Consider the following 17,699-nt stretch of genomic DNA (forward strand, 5'->3'; position numbering starts at 1 on the left):
TATGCAGCCATAAAAAAGAATGAGTTCATGTCCTTTGCAGGGACATGGATGAAGCTGGAAACCATCATTCTCAGCAAACTAACACAGGAACAGAAAACCAAACACCACATGTTCTCACTCATAAGTGGGAGTAGAACAATGAGAACACATGGACACAGGGAGGGGAACATCCACACACTAGGGCCTGTTAGGGGGTGGGAGGCACGGGGAGGGAGAGCATTAGGACAAATACCTAATGCAGGCAAGGGCTTAAAACCTAGGTGACGGGTTGATAGGTGCAGCAAACCACCATGGCACATGTATACCTATGTAACAAACCTGCACATTCTGCACATGTATCCTAGAACTTAAAGTAAAATCTAAAAAAAGAAAATATTCCTGTCTATAAATATTTCTACATTAACTTTTTAATTTTAATGTTGAACAAGTTTTTCAGCATTAAATAACCCCATCCACATGACATAAATTTCAGGAAAATATAGTTCAAGTAAATGCTCTGTTTGAGAAATTTAACATTCTGGTTGATCGAGCTATTCATTTTCATGCTTCCACTCTGTTGAAAAAAACCTTTCTAAAGTGTATCAGTATATTTAATTGCCTTATTAAGTAAAACACATTGATCCTAATTGAATCTCTCTTATTTTATTTTATTTCTTTTTTTTTTTTTTGAGACGGAGACTTGCTCTGTCACCAGGCTGGAATGCAGTGGTGCGATCTCGGCTCACTGCAACCTCTGCCTCCTGGGTTCAAGCGATTCTCCTGCCTCAGCCTCCCGAGTAGCTGGGACTACAGGCACACGCCACCACACCTGGCTAACTTTTGTATTTTTAGTAAAGATGGGGTTTCACCATGTTGACCAGGATGGTTTCGATCTCTTGACCTTGTGATCTGCCTGCCTCAGCCTCCCAAAGTGCTGGGATTACAGGCATGAGCCACTGCACCCAGCCTGAATCTATTTTTAAAGGGTCACCAGCCTTTCAGTGTTCCTTGTCCAGGAGTGTAGATATATACACATTTTGTTTTGTTTGTTTTAGAGATGGGGTCTTGCTATTATGTTGCCCAGGCGGAAGTGCAGTGACTATTCATAGGTGCAATCATAGTGCACTGCAGCCTTGAACTCCTGGCCTCAAGCAAATCTCCCACATTGGCCTCCTGAGCAACTGGGAATACAGGCATGTGTCACCACGCCCGCTTTGTATTCATGTTTTTAGGTATGTGTGAACATGAGCTGAAAGTCAACCACTGGAGTTGTTTTTAAAATTAAATCCCATTATTCTGCCTATTTTATCATTTACTTCTTCATCCTAAAAACTCACAGTAGAGAGATCCCTTTCTGTTTCACAGAAAAGAAAATTTTCTCAAAAATCTCTGGTGTTCAAAGAAGTATATTTGTTTTAGTCTGTTCATGCTGCTATAACAAAATACCATAAACTAGATACTTTACAAACAACAGATACTGATTTCTCACAGTTCTGAAGGCTGGGAACTCCAACATCAAGGTGCTCGCAGATTCGGTGTCTGGTGAGGGCCTGCTTACTCAAAGATAGTGCCTTCTCATGTCCTCACATGATAAAAGGGATGAACAAACTCCTGTGGACCTCTTTTATAAGGGCAGTAATACCATTCAAGAGGGGTTTGCCCAATGACTTTATCATCTCCCAAAGTTCCCCACCTCTTTTATTTTTACGTCCATTCTACACCAAAAAGTCCCCACCTCTTAATATCATCACTTTGGGGGTTAAGATTTCAACATAGGAATTTGCGGGGACACAAACATTCAGATTATAGCAATATTTTATTTTTCCTTTATGTGCTATAGAAGAGATTGTAACAATCTGTGAGAGTAAATGCTGAAGCAAATGTCTAAACTGGATTTCAAAATGTGATCAAGACTTCAAAAAATACATTGTTAGTATTCAAAAATACAAGCCCCATACCTTGTTTGCTAGGTTTACAGCATTGAGAGCCTTATCATAATATTTGGTGTCATCCCAATCCAAATAATTCATGGCTAATAGCCGTAGAATTTTAGCCTGTAAGAAAAAAAAAAAAAGAAAAAAAGCACATATCTGATGGTTAAACTTCAATACAACAGCTGACTAGCACTCCCACAGTGACAGGCATCTTCTCAAACATAAGTCATCTTTATGAAATAGCATTTCCTTAAGCGACCACAGTCTTGGAATATGTCTCATCATTATGCTACCCATATAAAATATTGTCTAAGAATGTTACAGTAATGGCTATATTCCTGGCTTATTTAAATTTAATATAATTATGTTAATATAATTATTTTCTTAACAGTATTTAACGTAAGTATTTTATCATCCCCCCTTTTAAAATAAGGAAACTGAGGCAGAGCAATATTTCATTTAATCAGCTTACCACCACATTATTATCGTGGAACAACTCTAAGAACTTATAAGCTCCCCCAAATGACTTTTATGGAGTAAATATGGCATTTCTGAGAAATACTGTAGCTATTTCATAATAGTAAAAGTGTCAAATCATCCAAAAGATGCAACAAAATGAACGAATCTCACAATGTATGTTTTAAAAAAGCCAGACATAAAACAGGACAACTGTATGATTCCATTTATACAAAGCTCAAAAACAGTCAAAAATAATCTAGAGTAGTAAAAGTCAGAATGGTGTTTTTTTGTTCTTGGAAGTAGAGGTGGGTATTAACTAGAATGGGGCCAAGGGAACTTTTGGGGGTGTTGGGAAGTTTTTGTATCTTGATCTGTATGGTGTAATATACAAGACTACTATATATTAAAACTCATCAACCTGTACACTTGAGACTTGTGAAGTTTACTGTATATAAATTACACCTCAAATAAATGACTGCTGGCATGAAATAAAAAATTACTGCATAGTATTACCTCACTAAACTTACAATATGGAATATGAATATTCCATTTTAATCAAGCTTGTATCCTATCTTCCATCCTTATTTCCTTCTTAGACATCTCCCATCTAGATCCCTTGCCTGGAGTCATTTTCTTCCTCCCTTTTAACTGTGTGGACCCCAACAAGGCCTGTCTCCTACCAAAAGGCTCCTACAACTACTCTAGCTAATCTTGATAATCTCCTTTTCTACATGCCCTTCTGCATACTTCAGGTCAGTACCACAAAGTTTATCATTATCTTCCCAAATTGTTTCACTTGTAGTAGTGTTTTTTAAATTCTATTTTTCTTCATTGAAGTACAAAAGACATACAGAAAAGTATAAAAATCTCAAGAGCTCTATGCTCTTATGAATTCTAGGCTCTACGAATTTTCCCAAAGTAAACACATGTATGTTAACAACAAAAAAGTTAAGAAACAGAACATTAACAGCAACAAGCCCACTCATGCTTCTTTTCAGACCCTGTTTCAAATAGGGGTAACCAATTCCCTGATGTCCAACACCATATATTCATTTTGACTGTTCTTGGCATTTACATTTATGGAATCATACAGTATGTACTACTTTGTATCTTGCTTCATTTGTTCAATATTATAGGTGAGAACATCCATATCGTTGCAATTATTATAGTTAATTGAGTCTCACTGTTATATAATAAGTGACAATGTCACTATATATAAATATAAATATTATATATTTATATATAAATAATTTATTTTTAATTGGGGTAAAATACACATAACATAAAATTGACCATCTTAAACTTTTTTTAAAATCTTAGGCCAGGTGCAGTGGCTCATGCCTGTAATCCTAGAACCTTGGGAGGCCAAGGTGGAAGGATCACTTGAGGCCAGGTGTTTGAGACCAGCCCAGGCAACAAAGTGAGACCCCCGTCTCTATAAAAAATTAAAAATTGGCCAGATGTGGTGGAGTGTACCTGTAGTCCAAGCTACTCAGTAGGCTGAGAAGGGAGGACTGCTTGAGCCCAGGAGTTTGAAGGTTACAGTGAGCTGATCACACCACTGCCCTCCAGCCTGGGTGACAAGACCCTGTCTCAAAAAAAAATTTTTTTTTGGAGATGGAGTCTTACTATGTTGCCCAGATGGAATGCAGTGGCTATTCACAGGCATGATCACAGCTCATTGCAGCCTCAAACTCCTGGTTTCATGCAATCCTCCTGGCTTAGCCTCCTGAGTAGCTGGGACTACAGGTACACACCACTGCACCCGGCTCCATGACCATCTTAAACATTTTTAAGTGTACAGTTCAGTAGTATTAAGTATATTCACACTCTTGTGCAATTATTACCAGCATCCATCTCGAGAACTCTCTTACCTTGCAAAACTGAAACTCTATACCCATTAAACAATAGTTCCCAATTCTCCCCTCTCCCTACCCCCTAAAACCACCATTTTACTTTCTGTCTCTATGAATTTGACTACTCTACGTACCTCACGTAAGTGGAACCATACATTATCTGTCTTTTTGTGACTGGCTTGTTTCACTCAGCGTAGTCTCCTCACAGTTAACCCATGTTGTAGCATGTGTCAGATTTCTTTCTTTATTAAGCCAGGATAATATTTCATTGTAGTCACTTGTACTAGTTTTATCCTTTAATCATAAGTTCCTTAAGGGCAGAAGCTACATTTTATGCTTCTCTTTTATTCCCCATATATTACAGTGGTAAATACATTAAAAAGGTATCCAGTTACATTTTGATTAATATGCTGTAATGGTAAGAATCAAATGGATATTCAAAAAATTCCATTTTGCTATAGAATGTAGTAATTTTACATCACATTTATTTACACAATCACATTTTGCTTGATTACATATTAAGATTAATTTCCATATCCAAGCACGTTCTGTCTGGGCAGTTGGGGAAAAATCTGCAACTTCAAAATATGCAATAAGAAAAGTTAAAACTAGGCCAGGCACGGTAGCTCACTCCTGTAATCCCAGCACTTTGAGAGGCCAAGGTGAGCAAATCACCTGAGGTCAGGAGTTCCAGACCAGCCTGGCCAACATGGCAGAACCCCGTCTCTGCTAAAAACACAAAAATTATCCAGGTGTGGTGGCTCATGCCTGTAGTCCTAGCTACTTGGGAGGCTGAGGCACCAGAATCGCTTGAACCTGGGAGGCAGAGGTTGCAGTGATCCCACCACTGCATTCCAGCCTGGGCAACAGAGCGAGACTCTATCTCAAAACACACACACACACACACACACACACACAGAGAAAAGAAAGTTAAAATTTACATACCCAAACATTGTTCAAAGCACTCTACATATATTAATTCATGGGTACATGCCTATGAGTTAGATTATATTATTATATAAATATACAAAAACAAATACACTGAGATGTTAAATGTTGTGCCCAATAGCTAATCTACTCATAAATGGGAAGTACGCTATTATAATTTTATAACAATAAAATAAAGCAGGTTATTCAACCTATTTCTACAATATTTAACATGATCCTTACCTGCATTTCTGGCCCAGTAGATTTCTTATCCATCTTCCCAATATCATAGCTTTGGCTATCATTAAAAAGGAAAAATATATATATATATATATAAACATATATCCATTTCAAATTATATATAATTTTCAAGATTATATATTATAAGAAGACATGGTATAAGCATACTTTATTCCAACTTTTCTGTTTTGCACTACAACAGATTATTATCCATATGATATAATGATATAAAGCAATACTTTCTAACTGTAGAAAACAATTTCCTTAGGAGATACCCAATAAATCAACACTACAATTATATTGATGCCTTTTTCCATTTGGCTATATATATAGCATTGAATATATATAATATATACTGCACTAAATAGGTATAATTTAATATACTGCCTTAAATATATATAACTTAATATGCTACATTAAATATACATAATTTACTGCATTAAATTATTATAATACATACTGCATTAAAATACTTTACAAGTGTATACAAGCTCTTGGCCATTTAAAGTTGAAGGAATATAAACATATATTTATTTATTAATGATTTACTTAGTTATTTTCGAGATGGAGTCTCATTCTGTCACCCAGGCTGGAGTGCAGTGGCACGATCTTGACTCATTGCAACCTCCATCTCCCAAGTTCAAGCGATTCTCCTGCCTCAGCCTCCCAAGTAGCTAGGATTACAGGAACTCATCACCATGCGTGGCTAATTTTTTTTTTTTTTTTTGTATTTTTAGTAGAGATAGGGTTTCACCATGTTGGCCAGGTTGGTCTTGAACTCCGGAGCTCAAGTGATCCACCAGCCTCAGCCTCCCAAAGTGTTGGGCCCGACCCCGAATAAGTATAAATATATATTTAAAATAAAACAAATACAGTTGTTTTCACAGAAACAAACGCTTTAGCAATATTCATTAAGTCTCACACCACCCTTCTGAAGCACTATTAGCTCCATTTTGCGGCTGACTAAACCAATATAGAAATAAAATTATTCCTGATATTTCCTAGATTGGTACCAAAAATTAGGGTGAGGGGTTGGGGAGCAGAGAAATTTGATTTTCAGTTCTCTGCTTTAATTATCAAACCATATTATCTATGGGACATTCCAGTAACCACAAATAATATATTAATACTAGTTTCAAGGTTTCAAAACCTAATACCTACAAAGCAAATCAAAGATTATTCACCATAAAATTAGTATTCCAAGGGAGTATGTCAATAAAATCTTGGTGAACTGAACTAACTTGAAGACAATATTTGAAATATTCCTTTAAAAAAAAAAAAACTCTAGGCCAATCACAGTGGCTCACACCTGTAATTCCAGCACTTTGGGATCCTGAGGCGGTTGGATCACTTGAGGTCAGGAGTTTGAGACAAGCTTGGCCAACATGGTGAAACCCCGTCTCTACTAATAATACAAAAATTAGCCGGAGTGGTGGCACATGCCTGTAATCTCAGCTACTTGGGAGACTGAGGCATGATTATTGCTTAAACCTAGGAGGTGGAGGTTGCAGTGAGCCAACACCGTGCCACTGCACTCCAGCCTGGGCGACAGAGTGAAACTGTGTCTCGAAATAAATAAATAAATATAAATAAACATAAACTATAAATGACCCAGAACTACCAAACTGAGTTTTCAGATTACTAACAAAGATATAATGCTGGCTTAGTCATTGTAAGCCCTATTTCATAGAGGTCTCCTTTAGTACATTAACCTTATACTTCCAGTTTTTTAAATAACCAGTGAGGGGTGGAACTTCTGCAATGGTGATATAAGGAGCTCTTTAGACACTCTCCCCAGTGAAACAACCACTCATCTGGAAAATTCATTAAAACAACCACTTAGTCTCTGAAAATTGAAATTGTCCTAAGGGCACACAGAAAATGGGAAAACATTTATTCATGAAAATAAACTAAATCTCAGTATAACCAGTGAGAGTCTATGGCATTTGAACTATAAACTGCTCCCATCTATACTGGCTCCATGTGATGGAAGCTGCTCCAGATGGGTGCAGCCAAGAAGATAGGAATTCCCTCTCCCGCCAGCTCCTAAAATCCTAGGCTATGGTTTCACCTGCGGAGGAGTAGGCTGCCAGACTATCTTGCCATTCTCAGGCCTGTGTCATGGAAGTGTTCTGGGCAAGTACGATGGAGAGGACTGGCTTTTCTTTGCTCACTCAGCTCTCACTCTTAGGGTAAGGATTCTACCCCAAATGTCACAGGTCAAGAATACTGAGATCCTGATCATCTTTACTCCAACTGGCTCATCAGGCAGAGGTTTCATGTCAAAAGGGCACACTAAGAAGACCAAGGGCTACCATACCGCCAGAATTTACTAATTTACTAATATGGTAGGGGTGCCATTTCAAGAGAAGCATGCCATGAGCCCAGCTCTAGTCGTGTGGCACAGAGGTTCTGACCAGAAGGAAAGAACAGAAGCAAAGAGGAAGAACTCTGCATCTCTTCCTGAGGGGAATGATGTATTTAAAACAGAGCATGGAGAAGATCATTTCTAAGGACACTGCTGAAAACAATGGAGATCTTGATAGTGAGCAATTAAGAGGGAGCTGGTAGCTCCATGATAATGGTAGCAATAAGGGAAACAGCAGACCAACCAGAAGGTTACCAGAGAACCAGGGAAACAGCCAAGAAGAAAACCTCTGGGGTCACACTTATCTCTAGGGGTCCAGAAGACTGTGCACATGTGCCATTCTGCACCCACTCAGGCACAATCAGAGAAAGTGTTGGGGCAAACTGAAAAGCATTACCCAAGGCATAAACAGATCTATCAGCAAAGTACCTTGAGCCTCATTGGCTCAAGGGGCTTAAGCAGATCGTCTGACCAAACACCAACTGAAAGGTAAGCTAAGATCCAGGGAAGCCAGCTTAAAAATCAAATCGACCTCATACTGAGGGATCCGGGAGACTGTGCACATGCTCAAGACTGCTTTCTTGGGTGTGAGCAGATAAAGAATCTACAAGCTATTAGTCCCCGACTGAATTAGTCTCTCCCGGAACTATAAAAGCAGTCTCTAAACAAACATACATCCAGGAAAGGATGAAAAAATCTAACTGGCTAAGTGAGCTTCAGCACAACCTTTAGCCAGTAAGTGAACTATGTGGATGCAGGGGTGACTCCATAAGAAGTCATGAAAAGATAAAAACAAGGGGAAAAATTCTGAGCAGGAATATTAGAGGCCACACAGTGTGTGGAAAATAAATTCCACCAAATTAGTCCAGCCAAGTGACTGAACAAATAAATGACTAAACAAGCAATAAAAACAATAAACCCCAGAAAGAGGAGAAACAGTATCTAGACTTGCTACAATATATATTCCAAAATGTCTAGTGTTTAACAAAACATTGTAAGACATACAATTAAAAAGTGTGACCTACACAGAAGAAAAAAAGCAAAAGAAACTTCCTTTGAGGAGGCCCAAATGTTGCACTTAATAGAAAAAGACTTCAAAGCAACTTTTATAATTACGTCCAAAGAATTTTTTAAAATCGTGTTTAAAAATTAAAGGAAGGTCTGATAACAATGACTCATCGTATGGAGAATATGAGTGTATCAGTTAAGAGACAGAAATTATTTTTTTATATATATTTTTTATTACACTTTAAGTTCTAGGGTACATGTGCACAACCTGCAGGTTTGTTACAAATGTATACATGTGCCATGTTGGTGTGCTGCACCCATTAACTCGTCATTTCCATTAGGTATCTCTCTTAACGCTTATTATTTTTAAAAAAAGAAACAAATGGAAATTCTGGAGTTGAAAAGTACAATAACTGAAATGAAAAATTCAGCAGATTGGAGCAGGCAAAAGAAACAATAAACTAACCATAAGAGCAATAGAAACGATACAAATCTGAGGAACAAACAGAAAAAAAATGAAGAAAAATGAACATGGGCTCAGAAAAGTGTAAGACACCATTAAGCACACCAACATATACATAATGGGAGTACCAGAAGAAAAGAAAGAAAAGGACAAATAAATATTCAAAGAAATGATGGTCTTAAAACTCTCCAAATTTGATGAAAAACAATAATCTACACATCCAAGAAGCTCAATGAAATTCAACAGGATAAGCATTAAAAAAGCTACATCCAGGCACATGATGAGCGAAAATTATTGAACATCAAAGATGAAGAGAAAATCTTGAAAACAGTAAGAGAAAAATGACTCATCACATAAAGGGGAGTAACAATAAGATTAACAGCTGACACCCCTCAGAGTTCATGGAGTACAGAAGGCAAAAAGGATGTATTCCAAAATCTGTGAAATTTGTTGCCATTGCTTTTGGTGTTTTAGACATGAAGTCCTTGCCCATGCCTATGTCCTGAATGGTAATGCCTAGGTTTTCTTCTAGGGTTTTTATGGTTTTAGGTCTAATATATAAGTCTTTAATCCATCTTAAATTGATTTTTGTATAAGGTGTAAGGAAGGGATCCAGTTTCAGCTTTCTACATATGGCTAGCCAGTTTTCCCAGCACCATTTATTAAATAGGGAATCCTTTCCCCATTGCTTGTTTTTCTCAGGTTTGTCAAAGATCAGATGGTTGTAGATATGCGGCCTTATTTCTGAGGGCTCTGTTCTGTTCCATTGATCTATATCTCTGTTTTGGTACCAGTACAATGCTGTTTTGGTTACTGTAGCCTTGTAGCATAGTTTGAAGTCAGGTAGTGTGATGCCTCCAGCTTTGTTCTTTTGGCTTAGGATTGACTTGGCGATGTGGGCTCTTTTTTGGTTCCATATGAACTTTAAAGTAGTTTTTTCCAATTCTGTGAAGAAAGGCATTGGTAGCTTGATGGGGATGGCATTGAATCTGTAAATTACCTTGGGCAGAATGGCCATTTTCATGATATTGATTCTTCCTACCCATGAGCATGGAATGTTCTTCCATTTGTTTCTATCCTCTTTTATTTCCTTGAGCAGTGGTTTGTAGTTCTCCTTGAAGAGGTCCTTCACATCCCTTGTAAGTTGGATTCCTAGGTATTTTATCTCTTTGAAGCAACTGTGAATGGGAGTTCACTCATGATTTGGCTCTTTGTTTGTCTGTTGTTGGTGTGTAAGAATGCTTGTGGTTTTTGTACATTGATTTTGTATCCTGAGACTTTGCTGAAGTTGCTTATCAGCTTAAGGAGATTTTGGGCTGAGACGATGGGGTTTTCTAGATATACAATCATGTCATCTGCAAACAGGGACAATTTGACTTCCTCTTTTCCTAATTGAATACCCTTTATTTCCTTCTCCTGCCTGATTGCCCTGGCCAGAACTTCCAACACCGTGTTGAATAGGAGTGGTGAGAGAGGGCATCCCTGTCTTGTGCCAGTTTTCAAAGGGAATGCTTCCAGTTTTTGCCCATTCAGTATGATATTGGCTGTGGGTTTGTCATAGATAGCTCTTATTATTTTGAAATACGTCCCATCAATACCTAATTTATTGAGAGTTTTTAGCATGAAGGGTTGTTGAATTTTGTCAAAGGCTTTTTCTGCATCTATTGAGATAATCATGTGGTTTTTGTTTTTGGCTCTGTTTATATGCTGGATTACATTTATTGATTCGCGTATATTGAACCAGCCTTGCATCCCAGGGATGAAGCCCACTTGATCATGGTGGATAAGCTTTTTGATGTGCTGCTGGATTCGTTTTGCCAGTATTTTATTGAGGATTTTTGCATCAATGTTCATCAAGGATATTGGTCTAAAATTCTCTTTTTTTGTTGGGTCTCTGCCTGGCTTTGGTATCAAATGGGATTTAATTAAACTAAAGAGCTTCTGCACAGCAAAAGAAACTACCATCAGAGTGAACAGGCAACCTACAGAATGGGAGAAAATTTTCGCAACCTACTCATCTGACAAAGGGCTAATATCCAGAATCTACAATGAACTCAAACAAATTTACAAGAAAAAACAAACAACCCCATCAAAAAGTGGGTGGACATGAACAGACACTTCTCAAAAGAAGACATTTATGCAGCCAAAAAACACATGAAAAAATGCTCATCATCACTGGCTATCAGAGAAATGCAAATCAAAACCACAATGAGATACCATCTCACACCAGTTAGAATGGCAATCATTAAAAAGTCAGGAAACAACAGGTGCTGGAGAGGATGTGGAGAAATAGGAACACTTTTACACTGTTGGTGGAACTGTAAACTAGTTCAACCATTGTGGAAGTCAGTGTGGTGATTCCTCAGGGATCTAGAACTAGAAATACCATTTGACCCAGCCATCCCATTACTGGGTATATAGCCAAAGGACTATAAATCATGCTGCTATAAAGACACATGCATACGTATGTTTATTGCGGCATTATTCACAATAGCAAAGACTTGGAACCAACCCAAATGTCCAACAATGATAGATTGGATTAAGAAAATGTGGCACATATACACCATGGAATACTATGCAGCCATAAAAAATGATGAGTTCATGTCCTTTGTAGGGACAGGGATGAAATTGGAAATCATCATTCTCAGTAAACTATCGCAAGAACAAAAAACCAAACACCGCATATTCTCACTCATAGGTGGGAATTGAACAGTGAGATCACATGGATACAGGAAGGGGAATATCACACTCTGGGTACTGTTGTGGGGTGGGGGGAGGGGGGAGGGATAGCACTGGGAGATATACCTAATGCTAGATGACGAGTTAGTGGGCGCAGCGCACCAGCATGGCACATGTATACATATGTAACTAACCTGCACAATGTGCACATGTACCCTAAAACTTAAAGTATAATAAAAAAAATATATATATATATATAAAAAAGTCAGGACACAACAGGTGCTGGAGAGGATGTGGAGAAATAGGAACACTTTTATAATGTTGGTGGGACTGTAAACTAGTTCAACCATTGTGGAAGACAGTGTGGCGATACCTCAAGGATCTAGAACTAGAAATACCATTTGACCTAGCCCTCCCATTACTGGGTATATACCCAAAGGATTATAAATCATGCTGCTATAAAGACACATGCACACGTATGTTTATTGTGGCACTATTCACAATAGCAAAGATATGGAACCAACCCAAATGTCCAACAATGATAGACTGGATTAAGAAAATGTGGCACATATACACCATGGAATACTATGCAACCATAAAAAACGATGAGTTCATGTCCTTTGTAGGGACATGGATGAAGCCGGAAACCATCATTCTCAGCAAACTATCGCAAGGACAAAAAACCAAACACCGCATGTTCTCACTCATAGGTGGGAATTGAACAATGAGAACACATGGACACAGGAAGGGGAACATCACACTCTGGGGCCTGTTGTGGGGTGGGGGGAGAGGGGAGGGATAGCATTAGGAGATATACCTAATGTTAAATGACGAGTTACTGTGTGCAGCACACCAACATGGCACATGTATACATATGTAACTAACCTGCACGCTGTGCACTTGTACCCTAAAACTTAAAGTATAATAAACAAAAAAAAAGAAAAAAAAATCTGTGAAATTAGAATCTTATATCTAGAAAAGCTATCTTTCAAAATTAAGAGTAAATAAATACATTCCCAGGTAAGCAAAAAGTGAGAGAATTTCTTGTTAGCCAATCTGTCTTATAAGAAATACAAAAGGAGGTTCTTCATGCTGAAAGCAAGTGACACTAGAGAATAATTTGAATTCATATGAAAAAATAAACAGTGCTAGTAATTATGGAGGTAATTATAAAAGAAAGTATGATTATATATGTCTTCTACTTTCCTTTCTTAATTTATTTAAAAAGCAACTGTGTAAAAAAATTCTTAAGGTGTATTACTGGGGCATAACATTTGTAATATATTCGATAACGATTAACACAAAGGAGTAGATGGGGTGGGAAAGAAATTAAGGAAATTACACCAGATGGTAATTCAAATCTAAAAGAAGAAGTGAACCAAAAGTTATAAGAAGGTTGAAAATTTAAAAACACAATAAATATGTTTGTGTTCTGTTTTATCTCTAATCTTCTTTAAAATACATAAGATTTTGCAAAGCAATAATTATAACCATGCATACTTGAGTTTTTAAACATATATAGACATAGTAAGTATAATAATAATCACCAAAAAAGAAAAGAGAATAAAGCTATGAAGTAGTAAAGCTTTTATCACCTGAAGTCAGGAGTTGGAGACCAGCCTGGCCAGCATGGAGAAACCCCTTCTCTACCAAAAATACAAAAATTAGCAGGGCGTGGTGGCACAGGCCTGTAATCCCAGCTGTTCGGGAGGCTGAGGCAAGAGAATTGCTTGAACCCGGGGGGCGGAGATTGCAGTGAGCCGAGATGGCACCACTGCACCCCAGCCTGGGTGACAGAGTGATACTCTGTCTCAAAAAAAAAAAAAGAAAAGAAAAAGACAAGAAAACATAATCCAAAAAAATGTTACACAAATTAAAATAGTATACTATAAAATATTCACCTAAGATCAGCAATTCCAGAGGTGGAACAAAATGACGGAATAGAAGGCTCCACCAATCGTCCCTCCTGCTGCAAAGACACCAATTTAACAACTATCTACACAAAAAAATCACTTTCCTAAGAACCAGAAATCAGGTGGAAACTCACAGTACCTGGTTTTAACTTCATATTGCTAAAAGAGGCACTAAAGAGGTAGAAAAACAGTCTTGAATCGCAGAAGCCACCCTTTCCCCATCCCCTGGCAGTGGCGGTGGTGCAAAGAGCATTGCTGTATGCTGGGGGAGGGAGAGCACAACAATTATGAGGCATTGAACTCACTGCTGCTCCATTATAGCAGAAAGAAAAGCAGGACCAAGCTCAGCTGACGCCTGCCGGTGGAGGGGGTGTTTAAACCAGCCCGAGTCAGAATGGAATTGCTGATCCTAGCAGTCAGACCTTAAGATCCCACAAGCCCCGCCACCGTGGGCTAAAGTACTGTGGGTCGGTAAATGAACTTTAAAGGCAGCCTAGGCCACAAAGACTGCAACTCCTAAGAGAGTCCTAGTGCTGAACTAAGCCCAGAGTCACCGGAATTTGGGTGGGGGGTGGGCGGCGAGGGGGGCGGGGAGGGCGTGCAAACTACTGAGACACCAGCCAGGGTGGCTAGAGAGTGCTGACATCACCTCTCTCCTAACCCCAGGCTGCACAGCTCAACAAGACTCCAAAAGAGACCCCTTCCTTCCACTTAAGGAGAGAAAATCGAAGAGTGGGGAGAACTTTGTCTTGCATCTTGGATACCAGCTCAGCTACAGTAGGATAGGGCATGGGTCAGGGTTGTGAGGCCCCCTTTCAGATCCTAGCTCCTGAACATTTCTAAACAAATCCTGGGCCAGCAGGGAACCCACTGCCTTGAAGGGAAGGACCCAGTTCTGGCATCATTCATCACCTGCTAACAAAGAGTCCTTGGGCCCTGAATAACCAACAGTGACACCCAGGTACTACATCAAGGGCATTAAGTGAGCCTGAGACTGGCTGGCTTCAGGTGAGACTCAGCGCATTACTAGCTGTGGTGGATATGAGGCGAAACTCCTTTAGCTTGAGAAAAACAGGGGGAAAAATAAAGGGGCCTGTGTCTTGCACTTCGAATACCAGCTCAACCACAGCAGGATAGGACAAGGGTCAGGGTTGTGAGGCCTCCTCTCCAGGTCCTAGCTCCCGGACATTTCTGCACAAACCCTGGGCCAGAAGAGAACCCTCTCTTGAAGGAAAGGACCTAGTTCTAGAATCATTCATCATCTGCTAACCAAAGAGCCCTTGGGCCCTGAATAACCAGCAGTGATAGTCAGGTCCTACGTTGAGGACTTTAGGTGAGACCCTGAGACTTGCTGACTTCAGGTGAGACTCAGCACATTCCCAGCTATGGTGGCTTCAGGGAGAGACCCTTCTGCTTCATAAAAATAGAGGGAAACGTAAAGGTGACTGTGTCTTGCATCTTAGGTACCAGCTCAGCCACAGGGAAGTAGAGCACCAAGCAAGCTCTTAGGGTCCCCAATTCCAGGATTGGCTCTTGAATGGCATTTCTGGACCGTGAGTGAGAAGGGAGCCGGGTGCTGTGAAGGGTGAGCCCCAGACCAGGCAGCATTCACCAAAAGCTGACCGAAGAGCCCTTGGGCCTTAAGGAAACAGTGGTCAGCAGTAGTCAGGCAGTACTCCTTGTGGCCTGGGATGGCAGTTGCCACAAGGTGAGGTTCCTCTGCCTTTGGAAAGGGGGAGGGAAGAGTGGGAGGGATTGCATCTTGTTGTTTAACTGACAGCTCAGTCACAGTAAAATATAATAGAGCACCGGGTAAATATCTAAGGTTTCTGACTCTAGTCCCTGGCTCCCAAATGGCACTTCTGTACTCTTCTGTGGTGTGGGGGAACTCACTGCCCTGAAGGGAAGAACACAGGCCTGGCTGGCTTTGCCACCTACTGACTATAGAGCCCCACAGTCTTGAGCAAACATAGGTGGTAGGTAGAGAGTGGTTACAGCAAACCTTGGGTGAGACCCAGTGCTGTGCTGGCTTCAAGTATGACCCAGCACAGTCAAAGTGGTAGTGCTTGTGTCACTAAACCCCAAGTTTCAGGTAGCTCAGGAGAGAGAGAGAGAGAGAAAGAGAGAAAGAGAGAGAGAGAGAGAGAGACTCTGTTTAGGAGAAAGTAAGGGAAGAAAACAAGAGCCTCTGCTTGGTAATCCAGAGAATTCTCCCAGATCTTGCCCAAGACCATCAAGGTAGTACCTCTATATGTCTACAAGAACCAGAGCATTAGTGGGCTTGGGATGCCCCCTAAAACAGATATAGCTCAGATCACAACACCCAAGTCCTTCTGAACATGGGGAAAGCCTTCCCAAGAAGGGTGGATACAAACAAGCCAAGACTGTGAAGTCTAAAATAAATACCTAACACTAAAATGCCCAGACACTGAAGAACATCTACAAGTATCAAGACAATCCGGGAATACATGGCCACATCAAGTAAAATGCACCAGAAACCAATCCTGGAGAAACAGAGACATGTGACCTTTCAGACAGGGAATTGAAAATAGCTGTTTTGAGGAAACTCGAAGAAATTCAAGATAACACAGAGAAGGGATTCAGAATCCTATCAGATAAACTTAACAAGTTTCTGTTAAGTTTTAACAGACAAATTTATTTGAAATTAAAAGAATAAAGCAGAAATTCTGGAGTTGTGCAGAAATTCTGGAGTTGTAAACTGCAATTGGCATAATGAACAAGACTGCATCAGAATCTTTAAATAGCAGAATTGATCAAGTAGAAGAAGGAATTAGTGAGCTTGAAGACGGGCTATTTGAAAATATACGGTCAGAGGAGACAAAAGAAAAAAGAATAAAAAACAATTAAGCAGACCTACAAGATCTAGAAAATAGCCTCAAAAGGGCAAATCTAAGTATCATTGGCCTTAAAGAAGAAGCAGAGAAAGAGATAAGATTAGAAAGTTTATTCAAAGTGGGGAGGCTTCCAAGATGGCTGAGTAAAAACAGCTCTGGTCTGCAGCTCCCAGCAAGATTGATGCAGAAGATGAGTGATTTCTGCATTTCCAACTGAGGTACCTGGTTTATCTCATTGAGACTGGTTGGACAGTGGATGCAGCCCACGGAGGGTGAACCAAAGCAGGGCAGTGCATCGCCTCACCCGGGAAGCACAAGGGGTCTGGGGACTTTCCTTTCCTAGCCAAGGGAAGCCATGACAGTCTGTACCTGGAGGAATGGTATACTCCTGCCCAAATACTGTGCTTTTCCTACAGTCTTCACAACCGGCAGACCAGGAAGTTCCCTCCCGTGCTTGACTCAGCGGGTCCCATGCCCAAGGAGCCTTGCTCACTGCTAGCGCAGCATCTAAGATCAACCTGCGACTCAGCAGCTTGGCGGGGGGAGGGGTGTCGCCATTGCTGAGGCTTGAGTAGGCGGTTTTGTGCTCACCGTGAAAACAAAGAGGCCAGGAAGCTCGAACTGGGCGGAGCCCACTGCAACTCAGCAAGGCCAACTGCCTTGCTGTAGATTCCACCTTTGTGGGCAGGGCATAGCAGAACAAAAGGCAGCAGATAGCTTTGGCAGACCTAAACGTCCCTGTCTGACAGCTCTGAAGAGAGCAATGGTTCTCCCAGCATGGTGTTCAGGTTCAGAGAACGGACAGACTGCCTCCTCAAGTGGGTCCCAGACCCCTGTGTAGCCTGACTGGGAGACACCTCCCAGTAGGGGCTAACAGACACCTCATACAGGTGGGTGCCCCTCTGGGACAAAGCTTCCAGAGGAAGGATCAAGCAGCAATATTTGCTATTCTGCAGCCTCCACTGGTGATCCCAGGCAAACAGGGTCTGGAGTGGACCTCCAGCAAACTCCAAGAGAC

At 40.2% G+C, this 17,699-nt stretch overlaps 1 protein-coding gene across 2 annotated transcripts in view; it reads right to left on the minus strand.

Moving 5' to 3' along the window:
- The window catches only part of TEX11 (testis expressed 11), a 383,978-nt gene that overhangs the window by 200,265 nt on the left and 166,014 nt on the right, over window positions 1-17,699 (minus strand). For both annotated transcript variants that reach the window (XM_055376139.2, XM_004064340.5), the window contains exons 10-11: window positions 5,399-5,453; window positions 1,938-2,033 (exon numbers count right to left, since the gene is read on the minus strand). In XM_055376139.2, the coding sequence (XP_055232114.1) occupies window positions 1,938-2,033; window positions 5,399-5,453 (151 nt within the window). The remainder of the gene's footprint in view (window positions 1-1,937; window positions 2,034-5,398; window positions 5,454-17,699) is intronic.

The sequence above is a fragment of the Gorilla gorilla genome, chromosome X (genome assembly GCF_029281585.2).
Source record: "Gorilla gorilla gorilla isolate KB3781 chromosome X, NHGRI_mGorGor1-v2.1_pri, whole genome shotgun sequence".
Classification (NCBI taxonomy): Eukaryota; Metazoa; Chordata; class Mammalia; order Primates; family Hominidae; genus Gorilla; species Gorilla gorilla.